At 42.1% G+C, this 15,975-nt stretch overlaps 1 protein-coding gene across 3 annotated transcripts in view; it reads left to right on the forward strand.

The window, feature by feature from the left end:
* LOC146821352 (uncharacterized) overlaps positions 1-15,975 on the forward strand; it is a 143,082-nt gene that overhangs the window by 87,109 nt on the left and 39,998 nt on the right. For all 3 annotated transcript variants that reach the window (XM_085612284.1, XM_085612285.1, XM_085612286.1), the window contains 2 exons: positions 4,666-4,767; positions 14,571-14,660. In XM_085612284.1, the coding sequence (XP_085468410.1) occupies positions 4,666-4,767; positions 14,571-14,660 (192 nt within the window). The remainder of the gene's footprint in view (positions 1-4,665; positions 4,768-14,570; positions 14,661-15,975) is intronic.

The raw sequence follows: 15,975 nt of genomic DNA on the forward strand, positions 1-15,975 counted from the left end.
AACACATCCAGAACGCCTCCGCACGACTCATCCTGGAAGTCCCCCGACACAGCCACATCACCGGACATCTGAGAGAACTGCACTGGCTCCCCGTCAGCAAGAGAATCACGTTCAGACTCCTCACCCACGCACACAAGGCTCTACACAACCTGGGCCCCAAGTACCTCAACGACCGCATGACCTTCTACACGCCCACGCGCCAACTACGATCAACCAGCCTCGCACTCGCCACCGTACCACGCATCCGCAGAGCCACCGCCGGAGGAAGATCCTTCTCCTACCTGGCAGCCAAGACTTGGAACTCCCTCCCCATCCACCTCCGACGTACCCAAGACCATCTCTCCTTCAGGAAGCAACTCAAGACCTGGCTGTTCGAGCAGTGACACACCCCTCCCCCCAGCGCCTTGAGACCCCTCCGGGTGAGTAGCGCGCTATATAAATGCCATGATTGATTGATTGATTGATTGATAATATGGCATTCTTACAACATTCTGGCTTTCCCTGGCATAATACTGACCCATCCTTGGCGTTTCACATTCCTGATATCCCCGGCATAATAGTGACTCCTCTTTGACATATTGTGTCCAATCTTTACAATAGTCTGCCTAAACTGGCATAATAGAGGTCCATCCCTCAGATGGCACTTTAGACCAAATTATGACTTTCTATTGCAAAATGCTGGTCCGCAGCTGTGGGCTGTTCACACTCATTAATGCATCACACCATTAAACCTTAGGGGCTGGGGCCATAATGCTTTTTAATCCCTGGATCCATTAATCTTCCTTATCCGCTTGACCCGTTCTACTCACAGCACATTTATTACTGAGAACCTTTATGTATGGGGCCATCAAACTATATTCCTGGTTGTGGTGCTCAGCAGTGTCTGCTTCTTTGAATTTGAATTTTCAAGCGTTTTACATCAGATAGATTACCCAGTAATGCATTCATTACTTTTTCACTTGTCTTGAGTAAGGGCAGCGACAACTTCGGATGTATGACATTACAACGCATACATTTACATCGCGGTACATTACATCGCGGTTTTTACAACGCAAGTCGTTACAACAACTTGCGCTAGATGGCGCTCTAGGACAAGGAATAGGACTTAGGAGTAGTATAATTTACTATTCCAACTCCAGTCTACGTACAGTAGGGAAGGTGTTGGATAGTAAATTATACTATTCCTTGTCCTAGAGCGCCATCTAGCGCAAGTCGTTGTAACGACTTGCGTTGTAAAAACCGCGATGTAATGGCATCACGATGTAATCCCCGCGTTGCAAACGATGTTTCCCGACAACTTCGCATCTGGCAAGGGGCTGTGCACTATCTTTGATAGGGTTCACTGTCTCTGTTTGAGCTTGGCACACCTCGTTAAAGATGTGCCACAAAAAGGATAGGGTCAGTGTGCTCTATCTATAGTACGCTCCTGGCATCTACATAACAAACATTTTGTGATGTTCATGATCACTAAGTGATTGTGAAAATTAGAAGAGCCATTACAGACAAATGCAACATGATAAAGTCACTGTTTATAATAGTTATAGTTCAACACAATTGATCAGTGTTTGCATACATGTTCCTTTTGGGTATGCTAATCGACCGCAAACACTATGCTATAAAATGGATGATCCCAGCACTCTCGCCAAACCCTCCTTACTTTGTGTTGGGTTTGCATATCTTTTCTGTTCTCAGTCCTTTCGCTCGCCAACCCCAAAACTGGTAACAAGAGAAATGGAGTGGCAAACTGCTGAGCAAGAAAATAATAACTTGCCAAAGTGTAAACAGAATTTCATAAAGTATACAGCAGTGATACTCAAAGTCTGACCTTTACATGGTACCTCCCGGTGGAGAGCAGCACGAGCTGCTCTTTACTTGCTGAGCACTAGTATTTAAAACAAAATGTTAAATAAACATGCAAGTATTTATTTGCAGGTTAAATGAAGATACTAGGGTGGTGTCCTGCACCACTTAACTTTAGTCAACCTGAAAATAAATGCTTGCCTGTTTATTTAACATTTATTTATACCTCCTTGTACAATCCCTGAATCATCCAGACCCCATTACCGCCACCCTGCTAGCACCACTGCGGCCCTCGGTTACACGACAGACTATACTTTGAGGCCCCTGTGAGTACCCATGATATAGAGGGTAGGAAGATCTGCGTATTTCCTGGTTGAGGGTTATTAGTTATCAGTCATGTGGACATTTTGCGACCTATGTGCCCCAGTGTCCAGCAGAGATCCTCAGGCCCTTGAGACTGGCAGCACTCACTTCTTCAATTTTGAAGCAAAACAGCAGTGTACTCAAAATCTATTCTGTGTCTGCCTTCTTCCTCAAGGTGGAGTGGATCTCCACCTTATCTGTCCAGCCGCTGGCAGCTGTATCCAGCCAGTCGAGGCGGTACCGGTATGCTGACTTCATGCGGCTCAAGCTTTGGAATTCATTTCCCGCTTGAATGAGGATCGTCCCAACTATGCGGACCTCCCTCTACCAACTGTTCAGATTGATCGTTTGAAATAATTGAAGATTATACATCAGTGCACACGCGAACCTACCTAGGTTTTGGCAGTACAGCCACAGGATTACATGGACCGCTACTTTTGAGAATTGGATTCGATCCACACCCCACGAACCACAGAGGGGGGTACTACGAAGCCCATCACCCTGCCCTGGGTTGCCCCACCCCGTCCTAAAAAAGACCCGCATAGCCAAGGTCTAATTTACCCTCATGGCTCCAAGACGGGTCGAAACGTCAACGCCTTTTCAATAAAAGGCCTGGACCCCAACCTCCATATCCAACATGCCACATGGCAATATATCTCTATGTAAAAATTGTGATTAGAACTTGCTCAACTAGAACGTGGCCAGGCCAGAAAGGACGGTGATTAACAACCAGTCCACCCATTCTCATTTGTACCACAGTTTTTTTTTTGCCTTATGTCGCTACTTTGAATTCTTTTCTTTCTCATCACTCCACACTTGAGCACTCCTCCTTCTCGCACGTCCCGCTTGGAGCAAACCTCACACGTAAATATTAACGTAGAGTGTATTGCAATTCGCTTGCCTCGCCATATAAATAAAATACATGGTGAGTTAGAATTTGGTTTGTTGCATTCTCTCTGTTCTTTGTTTGAATAATAATTTATTAAGTATTATGAGCAGACTTAGTGTCCTTTCGCATGCTCGAGAAATGATTTACTGATATACCAGGAGTTACTGACTGATCTCCTTTTCAAAAATAAGGTTTAGGATCACTGTCTTTTGTACCAGATTGTACCCAGGTCCAGGACCAATTTGAGTGACCCCATTTTTTGTGATGGCTGGCAGCTGGGCAGCACCTATTGCCAATGAGCGGCAGAGGATTTCCCGAATTTGTTATTCAAACAAGCCAGTTTGGACTGAGTTTTCACTCTCAGGTGCTTCTGTGCTTGGAAACCATTCCTCTCCTCCCAGAATGTACTGATGTGATCGGTGCCCATGATCCACTAGCCATGTCCAGGTTTCAGGGCCCTGCTGTACCAGGACATCTTGTAAATTCACCTTAAACAAGACCTGGAGACAAAGAAGATAGAGGTGATGTATGAGATGGAATGCCCAAGCCTTCCTTCTTGCAAAAGCCGCCCATGAAAATAATAATCATGACCTTCTAAGGTTGACCATAATGAAATCTCCACCAATGTTACTGTGATCATCCTTCAGTCTGTACTTGTTATGATGTTAATGATTATTATTGCAAAACCCATACACATAATGTTTGCGAAGATCCACAAACATTTAAAATGAATAAACACAAAGGGCTTTATTTGATTTAAACCACTGGACTTAATATAGTAGGGGAGGCCCGTAGAAATGAACCCGTGGTGCAGCTTTGTGCCGCAAAATACTACACATGCTGCTACTAGCAAGTGCTTATACAAAGGGGTGGGTTGCATAGCAGGCAGATCAGTAGGTGGAAGGGTTGAGGGAGTCTCCAAAATTTCTCTAAAGAGCACCAGATTTGACCCTTGATGGCTCCACTGAGATCAGAGACCCTAAAAACTATTCCAGAAAGGTGGAAATGCAGGTGCACCCTAAGAAAATAAAAAATGCCAGGGATACATTAAATATACATGGTTGGTTCTTTTATACTTGCATATAGAATCTTCTAGAGCTTCGATTTAACAGATTTGCACTGTTACCAGACCTCTCCTTCTAATCTTGCAAATTGTTGATCAGCATCTGGAATACAGATTAAAATACACCTTGAAGAGCCTACTCTGCCCCATTCCCAACAATGGCTAGTTGGCAGTTGGTAAAATTGTGCGTTCGTCATGTGTTTCTAGTCTGTTATTACTCAGATCCTCCAATAAATGCAGATTAATTATATCTCTCCTGATTAGTAATTTACCCATGATGAATATGACACTTTGTGTAAAATATAATCAACCAAACCTGTGTGACAGCGAGGACCAGGCAGCTCAAATGTGTCTTGAGACAAACAAATTGATTTTCTGGGTATATATAAGTAACTTCTCCATAGTATTGTATTGTATTTGTGGACATTACTACCCCATGTGGGGTGTAGAAGTACTTTCCCACATGAGTAGCACACTACACCGAGTAGGGTGTGTTGTAGCATAAAATGAATGCACTTCTGTTTTGATTAACACTGTATATTTATAACAGGACATGAGGTTACTTCGCCAGCTGCATCATTTCCCATAAAAGAAGAGGAAACAACGTTTTCCATGTACCATCAGGACACTGAAGGCATTGGTAGCCCAGTAGGTGAGTAAACAGCATAAATGCCTTTCCTATTCAAGTGCCAGATATATAAGGATGCACAGGTTTCAGTCTCTTTCAAACAGCTAAGAGTTTGCAAGAACAACCTTATCTGCTGTCAGCATGTCAATCCTGAATAACCTCAATTAATCTACCCGGTGTCTTTATATTCAGAGTGTATGTAGGTCTGTATATGCGAATGTACATAAAGAGCGCAACTCTAGTTTTAAAGTAAATGCGTGCTGTATAAATCACAAGAAACGGGGCTGAGAACCGTGAGATACAATAGTGGTGGGAGGTAGAAATAACTTACTGTTAAAAGGTGAACTCTTATATTCTGGCATCCTTGAGTGGGGTGTTGTTGATATTGTTACTTGTGGACCATTACTGAATTTGGCCAAGTCTGCAATCTCTGAGGTCTGGGACTTCAGAGGGCCATGCTTTCAAGAGATTTGTGCAGTCAGTCAGTGGCAGTACACTCTACTGATGAAGGATGTGGTGAAAAAGAGACCCTAGACCACTTGCTTTAATGACACATTGATTGCTGAAAAAAGAGCTGCAAATTGCTTGAACGTAGCGGGAGGAAAACCTACGATATCCCAGCAAAAAAAACATAAGAGGGCAATTAAAATCTATCACAAAATGATTAAAAAGGCCTGTGCCAACTTTTTCACAGATAAAATTAAAAACTGCAGTAACACTTCAAGAGAAACGTATTCCATCGTGAACAACTTAATCAAACCAGCAGCTCCGTCTGGGGCTGGTGGAGGCTTCCAGTAGCTACTGTGATAAACTTGTAGACCGCTTTGTAAAAAAGGTAAATGACATCTACCCACACTTCACAGTAAGCAGCAGATCCTAAGAAGGTATGTCCACCCTGTACGATGGGCAACTCATTGCAAAGGATAGAATTGAAAGAGCTAATACTGCTTGATAATGCTTTTTTCATTGCCATGGTGAATCAAGTTAAGTAGGGCTTTCCTGATGACCCGATTAAACCAAGTACATTTTAAAACTTCAGGAGTTTGGCACACCCACCTTTTTAAAGCTTGCTAATCTTTCTTTGGCTTCAGCGGTGGTGCCTACGCCATGGAACAACGCCAAAGTCATCCCCCTCTTGAAGAAATCCTCTGTTGATGCTGCTCAGCCAGAAAACTACTATCCTATTTCCTTCATCTTTAACTCAGCAGCCTCCAGGTTGAAATCTGCTTGAGGGGTATTGGCCTGAATACAGCAGCCAACATGTTGCAGGTCCAGTTTATACCATTGCCTTCTCATAAGGGAATTGGCGGTGGTAGTCCTGGCAGCTCTGGGGATGCTGATACTCATGGGAACCATAAAATGCTCTTACCACGTCACAGGAATATGGGTAGACACTTGAAGGTTGGGTAGGTTAGAGAATACAGGATCCAGAAGATGTCCCACAGTGTGCATCAAACCCACAACTAATTCAATCAATTGCATGGCTGCCAGGTTATCAGTAAAATTATGAATTTAGTTGTCATTAGTCTGCTCAAAATGTAAATTTAGGTCGCCAATGATATTAAACTTAGATAGTTTGAGTGCCAGTGGAGAAATATAGTCGTCATCATCACATTCTTTATTCGATCCATTAAAATACAGATCATAAAAGTACAAAAATGCACAGAAAAATAAATATGTAAACATATCACATAATTCATTATTAGGTACAGAGTCCATTTGAGAATACAGAAACCCTGCAATAGAAGCTAAAATTTGCCCCAACTCTAATTAGTACATTAGTAAGTTGGGCCATAATGACAAGCGAGCACAAACACCTCAAAATACTAAATTATAAAGTGATATGGTGCAGAGTGTTTCCTTCTTCTAAAACAAGCCCATAAAAAAGAAGCTATTGAACAACATATAAGTGGATTGGAAAGTCTCTTTAAAAAATAAAGTGCTACACGGCATTGTTTAAAGTTAAAACGTCTTAAAATCGGGAGGATGAATCTTGCACGTTCTTCCTTATAAAGACCACAGAATAAAACTATATGGAGGTCAGACTGTTTTAAAAGCTTATCACAGGGGCAGGGTGACAAATCAGAGTGGCTAAATTTCCCTGCAGGAAAGCCTAACATCCAAGAAATTAAATTGTATTTTAGTAATCTCTAAATAGGAAAACTCCCCCACTGGAATTGCAGGGATATGCTCATAAAATATGACTGAATTCTTTAGACGGTTATCATCCTGACAATCAAAAGCAGCCATATTAAAATTGATGGTGTTTAGAAATATAGTCTATAAGTGCTTCTCTAAAATGTCTAAATGGGCTATAGATCAGAAGACCTGAAAAGGTAAAATTCTTATTAACGTTACTGCAGACCACACTGCATCCAATAGTAATATTGTGAATGATCGCAATACCCCTCTCGCCCTGCCCACAGGGTCTGTCACATCTTTTAATACATTAGCCAGTAGGTAGAGCTAATGCTGGCTCGGCCTGTGTTGACTGGTTTAACCAAGTTTCCTTGAGAAACTGTACATCTGGTAATTGATCTAATATGAAGTCTAAAATGTTGACAAAATGACGTTCCAGCAAACCGCAGTTGATACTGAACATTTTACAGCTGGTAGTACATACACTGTCCCCCGAGGGTGCGTAAACAGGGTTAGCAACAAGTTTGAGAGAAAACCCACAGTGGTTGCAACTGCCGTCTTCCTCCGCCAGGGTATCGGAACAGACACTGTGCAAAACCTGCCTAAGCGATAACAGCTGAGAAGCCAAATAAGTTACCTTTTGTCCCACCGGAGGGGCAGAGTTTCTGTCCCCTGGCAGCATCGCGGTGCAGATGGACTTGCCTTTGGCACACCAACGACACGTCTGTTCATCGGCCCCCTTTTATGGCCGATAGGGCGCTTAGGAGGCAGCATACGGCGGCCACTAGCCTGTTACCTAGCCTTGTACAATGACCTAGTCAGAATAGCTGTCAAGGTACGTACTAGAAATAGGAGGTGCTCTGTCTGATTGATACTCCCAGTCTAGCCCCACCTTACCCAGCAATTCAGATTTAGATAAAAGTACACCAATAACAAGGTAAGAAGATTAAAAGCAGCAATAAAATTCAGTAAAGTTCAAAGCTGGCAAGGATCTCAGGCAGTTTTACCCATAACAGTGAAGAGCGTCTACGCATCGGCCTTCTTTTTATGGCTGATAGGTTGCTTAGGAGGCTGCATATGGTGGCCACTAGACCATTACCTAACCATGTATAACGGCCTAGCCAAAATGACCGACAGAGAACTTACTAGAAATAGGAAGCACTCTGTTCAATCGACAACCTCAGCCCAGCCTCACCATATCCAGCAAATTAGATTTAGGCACAGTACACTAATAACAAATTAAAAAGAATAAAAGCAACAATAAAATTCAGTGAAGAACAAAGTTGGTAAAGATCTCCGGCAGTTTTACCCTTCCTTGCCAATTGACCTGCTGATGCAGCAGATGCAACCCTAAAGGGTATTGTCTCAGATCTGTAAGCTCCCATTGTAGGTATAAATGTGACTCATCATGCATGAAAATCAGGCATGCAGAGCCCAGGACCAAAGTGGTAAAACATGTGGCATCTGTCACCACTGACATCTCTGAAATATTCAGCAAGTGGATTCTTACCCACCATAATGCCTTTGTTAAGTGCTTTCAAATCCCCCAAAAATCTCCCCACTAGATTTCTTGGTTTTCCAAGATTGGAGTTAGCCTTTCTCCAGCCTCTGCAGATTCAGATAATCGTGATTTACACAATCACACCAATTATTCACCACAGTCATCTTCTCACTTTAGATATAATGGGTACTGCTCCTTTCTTCAATCTTATTTTGTGTACATATGTTTTTAAACATGATAACTCCTCTTTAGACACTCATGGATGGAATCTTTCAAAATCCAAACAACCTTCTTCCACAATATGCTTGTGGGAAGGTCTTAGTGTCCTAAAACACATTAAAAGTTTTCTGAAGGGGCTATCTCATGAGGCTATCCCCTTTAATAGAAACCTAAAGCTTTTCTAGCACTACCCTATTGTGAAGCTCAGGCAACTTGAAAATACAGTGTCATTTTCATCACCCGTCCTCCATAAACTACTTGTGTAATCCATTCTTTGTAGCTTAAGTTTACCTTTAGAATTTTGTTCAAAAACGTCCTCAGGTGTCAAAAGGATTCAAATATTATTTTGACATTTATGCTATCAATGGTAATCTAATCCGGAGGATTACAATGCTGCTTGTTTCCAAGCTCTGTTCCTTCCATTGAATAAACCCCATGTAGCACTTCATATAATGTATTTTTCATCCACACTTTTTGCATGTTTCTCTCACATCTGGACACTTTCTTTTGTTAGCCATGTGTCCCATCAACCCTCATGAGAAACACTGCCCCTTAAATATTGTTTCTTTAACAGTCACACTTTCACTTTGGTTCGTACTCAAACAATTCACTGCTACTCCATTCACATAATCTTGTTTGATCTCATCCACATATTTCATCATGTGTTCCACTCCTTTTGCTACTAGTAATACTTCACATAATGGTGGTTCATCCTCCATCCATTATTGCTCTCTTAATGTCTCTCTGTTACAATATAGTAGAAATTGATCTCTAATTCACTCATCAGTTAGCGTGCCAGGTTTACACGTTGCTGCAAGCATCCTCAAACTACTATTGCACAATCATCTTTCCTTCACCTTCCATGTTCTTCCCCACATTTTCTAAAAGTGTGAGTGCATGTGGTCAGTATAGTAAATCTAAGTTTTTCTTATGTTTGTGAAATTCATTGAGACCCCTATGATCCTCTTGTAAAAGTCAGGAAAAGAGGTGGAGCTATATTCTGCATGTTTTCTTCCAACATTAAAATTGCATTCTTAAAAAAAAAACTTTAACCCAGATATATGAAGAGTAGGCAGGCACTAAATAAATCCGAAAGTTGTGTAAAAAAAAATATACCTTGTCACCTAGCCACATTTACATGTGTATACAACTGTACTATAAGTAAGTACGTCTCACAGTGCCCTGCAAGAAGCTCACAGTAATATATTTAATAACAATTTGTTTAATGAAATTGGTATATAAGATACATTTGTTATTACTTTTTTCCCTCCACCTCAAATTACTAGAACTTAGGGAACAGGGATGGCGAGAAAGGGGAATGTGCACTGCCCAGGCATGGTGCCAAAGCTCACTCTTAAAGAGAGCCATGTAATCTTGGATACACAATTCATCCTGGGGGAAGAGCATAGAGAGCTCCCAATGTCATCGCCCTCCCTTGATGACCTTGTGTATACACCATGATAATTTTAAGATCAACCTCTAGCCCAGGAGATTTGAAATATCGGCACACTTTCAGTTACAATAGTGGTTCAAATATGTATGAGATTGAGGGTGGAGTATGTATTGCGTGGTCCCCCGGCTGTGGTTAGACGCCCTTTTTCGATGGTTTCCGCCTTGCTTTTTGATGTTATTTTATTTTTCTTTTTTGTTTCTATTTCTAAAATTTATGTATCCTGCTTACCTCAGAGGTGCACTCAGTAATTTGTTAATTCGGCTGAGCCCCAGGGGGCCTGTTGTTGCCTTGACTTTGTTGAGCATGTATATATTAGCGGCCGGCCCTGGTGGTTGTAGGCCCATGTTTGTATTGATCTTTTATGTACAATAAAGGTTTTTGCAAAAATAAAAAAAAATATGTATGAGATTGTGCGGGAAGAGAGTGGGTACAATTTTTGTGACACACCGTAATTATAATGTGCATATTTTCATCAAGCGTATCACAAAGGAGGACATGGAGATTTTCCGTCCAGTATACACTGTACAAATACCTATATCAATACAACAATGTATACAGTTCCGTACATAACTCTAGGAAACTCTCTTTAGAGCATATGAGAGGTTACTGAGGGCATGTGCTCTTAAGAACAATTGCCCTCACCCACCCGAGGGCAGCATGCTCTATCATCGGGCTTGCTTCACATCAGGTTGGCACTGCAATCCGGGACAGACCCTTCAAGGTAGGGTGACCAGACGTCCCGGTTTTCCCCGGACGGTCCCCGTTTTTGGAGAAGTGTCCCGACACTTTTCTCCAAATGAGACAAATGTCCCCGTTTTCGAACAGTGTCCGGGTTAAACACACAAATGTCCCGTTTTTTCGTTGGTCCGGTTGCGCGCATGCTCTGTTTGCACTGCGTGTGACGTCACGAAGTTGAGCGCTGTAGCAGGAAGAAAAATCCTTTGAAGAGATACATTTTCTCTCGGGATTTCCCTTCTCTTTGTCCATGCAGCGCCACCTATGTACTTTTGCTGACTTCCAAGAGGTGCCCGCACAGGCGTGTTGCAAAGATGTTAATCAGGCCTCATGTGCACATTAGAACAAATCCTCGCGCCCTGCTTGCGGCACCACACGGGCATTTTAACTGCTGTAACTGCCCACTAATACTGGTTCGGTACCTGGTGTAAACACAAGTCTCTGCAGTTATGGGATCACAAAAGTCTCTGCCAATGAAAGGGAGAAGCTGCCCTGCTGACGGCAATCTTAGTCCATCAGTCTTATCAGGGAAAGCTGGGGGGGGTTAAATGAATTGGGAAATCGACGGCTGTCTGGTCAAACCTGTAAATACACTGCTCAGCCATTGTCCGTTTTTAGGAGGAAAAAAAGTAAGATTTAATTTACTGGAACAAGTGGGTGTTGCATTTTTTGGAATATAGTCTTTTAAACAGCAGGCCGCTACTGAGTACACTAATATTCTCCTTGAAAACGTATACTTGCTCAGCTTAATTGACCATTTTGTCAGGGATGTTCGGTGAGGTTTTCTGCAGCCCCACAAATGACTTTCCGCTAAATTTATTCCACTCAGGCTGCAACACACCACATACACACACCAGCGAAAGCACAGGCAGTGATAGGGCAAACACCTGTCTTGTAGAAGAGCAGGTATAATGCACGCAGCACCAATGCAAGCGTCACGCACACTTGCCTGGCAGCATGTGCAGTGGCAGTGCGCTTTTCTCTTCTACAGTACAGGCTCAGCACAAACAGTGGCACTGTAGGCTTCCTTCACAGATGTATGTACACCCAGGGTCCTGCTCAAGCAGCCTGTGACAGTGTGAGTTTCCTTCGCAACCTACAGGTTCTGCATAGCCAGTGCCCACTCGTCTGTGGAGGGAGCTGTCATTGTAGTCACTTTTCTATGTCTATGACAGCTGTCAAATACTCCTACTTTTATGTTGATGGTTACTGCAAACCGTAGTCCTACTTCTAGGACCTGTCCCCGTTTTTTGTTTTGAGAATCTGGTCACCCTACCTCAAGGGGGCACCTTAATGGAGATCTTTTGTAAATCGCCAGTTGGAAAGACTGGACAAATGAGTGAGTATCTAGTCAGTGGTTAAGAAGATTGGAATATGTGGATCAAGAAAAAGTGGGTTAAAATCAACTATAGACTATATGTGTTGATGTATTTAATATGATGTCTATGGTCGATGTCGAGATTAAAACATGTAAAAGGCACTGTGATATAATGGTCCCTGACTCTGATGTAAGAAAAAGGGCGGTCACCTATTGATCCGCTGCTGTACTTGGTTCTATATTAATGGTCAATATGTTTATGCCCTTAGTAGTCGATAAACGATCTGTTGGCATTTCATCAGGAGCTATTACAACCTAATTTTCTACAGAGTTTGAGGAGCTCAAAAGTGTATTGTTCTCCAGCAGTGAAGGGATGATAAGATGCTGACTTACATCTACCAACCAAAATGGACCGCCATCTAGTAATGCGGGGGCTGAGTAGTGTAGAGTAACCCTCTACTTAGAAGGGTTAGTCCTCATGGATTACAAAGACATCACATTAGAACAAAACCCCGAATTAGGATTCACTGATTGTGTAAGCACATTGACCTACCCCTGTCCTCGCGTCCATACGTACATATAGTTGATTTTAACCAAGTTTTTCTTGATCCACATATTCCAACCTTCTTACACACTGACTGGTTACTCACTCACTTGTCCAGTCTTTTCACCTGGCGATTTACAAAAGATCTACGGTAAAGTGCCCCCTTGAGGGACCCGTCGGGCATTGCAGTGCTAGCCCGAAGTGGAGCACGCCCGATGATGAAACACGCCACCCTCAGTGGGTGAGGGCAATTGTTCCTAAGAGCACATGCTCCCAGTAACCTGTCATATACTCTATAGAGAATTTCCGAGATTTATGTACGGAACAGTATACTTCATTGTACCAATATTTTCATCAAACATCAATTCACATGGTGGATGAGTGACTTATGTAATAATCTCACATCACATTGAGAACAGTGTGATATGAGATTTCACCTGTGATTTCTTTAACTAATAACCCCCTAACTTGTCCAGCAGTAGAAAATTGCCAACTATGGCCCTCATTACGAGATGGAGAATGTGTGGGGGCCTGAAATGGGGTCTAATGTGTGTTCCATAATTACTCTACCCATTCCGGCATAAAAATTCCACCTGGTAAAAAAAGTTTATGGGAAATATTTAGAATTAACCAAGTGGCTAAATTCCGTCACTGTCTGCAGGAGTGGCTTACGCTCTTCTTTACTTACATTCACCAACAACAAAAACCAGACTGTGTCATATTTTTTCCACCTTATTCTCATGTCACATCTCTCACTCTATTTTTTCAGCTGAAGTAGTTTTTGATTTTTTTCAACACCAATATATATTTCCGTTTTGTTGATCGACAGTGAATTTACCTTGAAAAAATGAAAGACGAGGCTTTTGGCAAACCAGGAACATTTAGTTTAATTAAACGCAGCTGCCGAAAGAACAGGCAACAGAGTCGGGTCTGAAGACTGTCTGAGCGTTCATTGGTTTTGGATGTCATTTTATACATTTCACTAAGTGTTATAAAGCAAGTTGTAAATTTTTTAGGAACGAGAATCTGGGCCTAGTCTCAGGCCCATAAATCTGGTCATTTGATAAGAAGCGCAAGTGGGTCTCGACCTTGCGTGGACACAATGTGGGGCCAGTGGGTACATGTCCATATGCCCGACTTAAGGAGCGTGTCATCACTGCATGTAGTGTGCATGCAAGATTCTGATTGGCTGAGTGCTCCTAACTTAGTGTGGCATTTTGACTTTATGGTGTTTTGGGAACGCACGTCCCTCTGGCCAAATGTGTTTTTATTGGGGCCAATCTCCAAACTCTATTTTGGTGTCGCTGCCTATGTGTGGGATTTATTTGGGTTTTTGTTCGCTTGTTTGTCTAAGGGTTACATGTCACCCCACCTGTGATCTGTCAATCAGTTGCTTCAGGCCTAGGTCGCAGGGCCTGCTTGACCACGTATTTTTTACTCTGGTTGATGGGGAGGTTATATCAGGTGGATCCAACAACAGCGATATGAGTTTGTTGTTATATGTACATATGCCATGGCGTATATCGACATCATATTTTTCAATTTGAACATTTTCACACTATCACATTCCCATATCAGATATATTTTCCTATATCCTTGAGAAAGAAGATTATAATATAAGATGATGCCTGTCTGCAAAATAGATAAGTACCATGGCATAATTGTATCCTTACCAAGAATTTTCCCAATTGTTTGTGTAGTTTATAGCTAAGAATCAAACACCATTAATGTGCATGTCTCTCCCTCCACATGCAGAACATGATTGAAGAAGGCTTCCTTTCTATCTCTATTGTCCCCATTATTAATGGTAGTGTCATTGATAATGTGGGTTCACAGATTGACAATTGAGGAGTCTGGTGGTGAAAAGCATTACACAGAATGTCTGAAATATATTTGTTTTATTTTCTCTCTGGTACAGAAATTCCAATTTTAACACACGAGAACTCAATAAATTCTAACAAAGAACAAGCACATTTCAAGAGAGAGGTGGAACAAGAAGGAAACACTGGTAAGTGAGGTGATAGCCCTTGAATCAATTGTAGAATATAGAACACTTGTGTGATCTGCAGTTCGTAATAGGAGTGTGTCCCTTGAATCAAGTGTAGAATACAGAACACTGGTGTGATGTCCCTGCAGTTCGTAATAGGAGTGTGTCTTCCAAAGGAACGAAATCTAATTGTGGCATCAAATTTGAACCAGAGAATCGAAGTAGAGGAGTAATAAACCTGTATTCTTGTGAGCGGTTGTTCAGAAAATGCTCACTTTTGCTCCTATGTTATCGCCTGTGTGACACAAAATCTATGGTCAGTCAGAACAAGGCTCAAGCGATCCAGGTACTACACTTTTGTATCCAAATTGTACATGGACATGTTCAAGGAATTTAGAAGAGAAATGTTACCTATTGGAAAATGTAGTAAAAATATTCAAAAGGCATATGTTCTTTGGGATCTTCTGATTAGTAAGCAGTAAGAAAGGACTAGATTATGTAGAGTGTGCAGACTCTGAAGATATATGCTATGTTTTTTTCCATTCCTAGAATTTACTTGTTTCACTGAGGGAGCTGCCCTAAACTGTTATATCTGTAAGAGATTGCTTTGAAGTTGATTGTGTTTTTAGGTTGAGTCTCGGCATCACGCATGAGCTGTCTGCTTGACAGTCAGTAAGCAGTATAGCGAGTGTAATCCTGCCTGCTGCTTGCGATTGGTTACATTATACGTCACTCTGATTTCCTGGCTCCTTATCGGTTGGCTCCTTATCGGTTGGTGCTCCCAATGCATCACTTCTGTTTTATTGGAATGACCACCGACTAACTACAGTTTTGTTACGCTGCAACTGTTTTTATGTTGTGTTTTGGGACTACTTATTTTTTTTATACTGATGCTGTGTCACCATGGCACCTGATTTCATTTTTTTTTATCACTCTGGCGCCCGCTTCACGGCCATCATGAACTTAAGTTAAGTAAGCAAGGGCGCCACGCTTTACATTTTAGCACTACGCCTGCCTTCATAATTTTTTTTGAATTATTGTCCCACATACATCTGCCACCACTACACTCTTGAAGCTGCATAGACTCCGTGCAGTTTTCTCCGAGAGAAGCCTTAACAAGCATTGGAATAGCCAATAGGTCTTGCTTTTGGGACCTTCTAAGTATTTGGTTATGCAGCACAATATCCTTGGTGCAACCAAATCAACTGTTGCGTGGCTAAACACATAAGGTCCCAAAGGCAAGACCTATTGGCTATGCCAATGCTTGGTGTGGTTGTGTGTGTGCTTGTGTGTGTGTGTGGTTGTGGGTGTGTGGTTGTGTGTGTGGTTGTGTGTG

This window comes from Triturus cristatus, chromosome 6 (assembly GCF_964204655.1).
Source record: "Triturus cristatus chromosome 6, aTriCri1.1, whole genome shotgun sequence".
Lineage (NCBI taxonomy): Eukaryota > Metazoa > Chordata > Amphibia > Caudata > Salamandridae > Triturus > Triturus cristatus.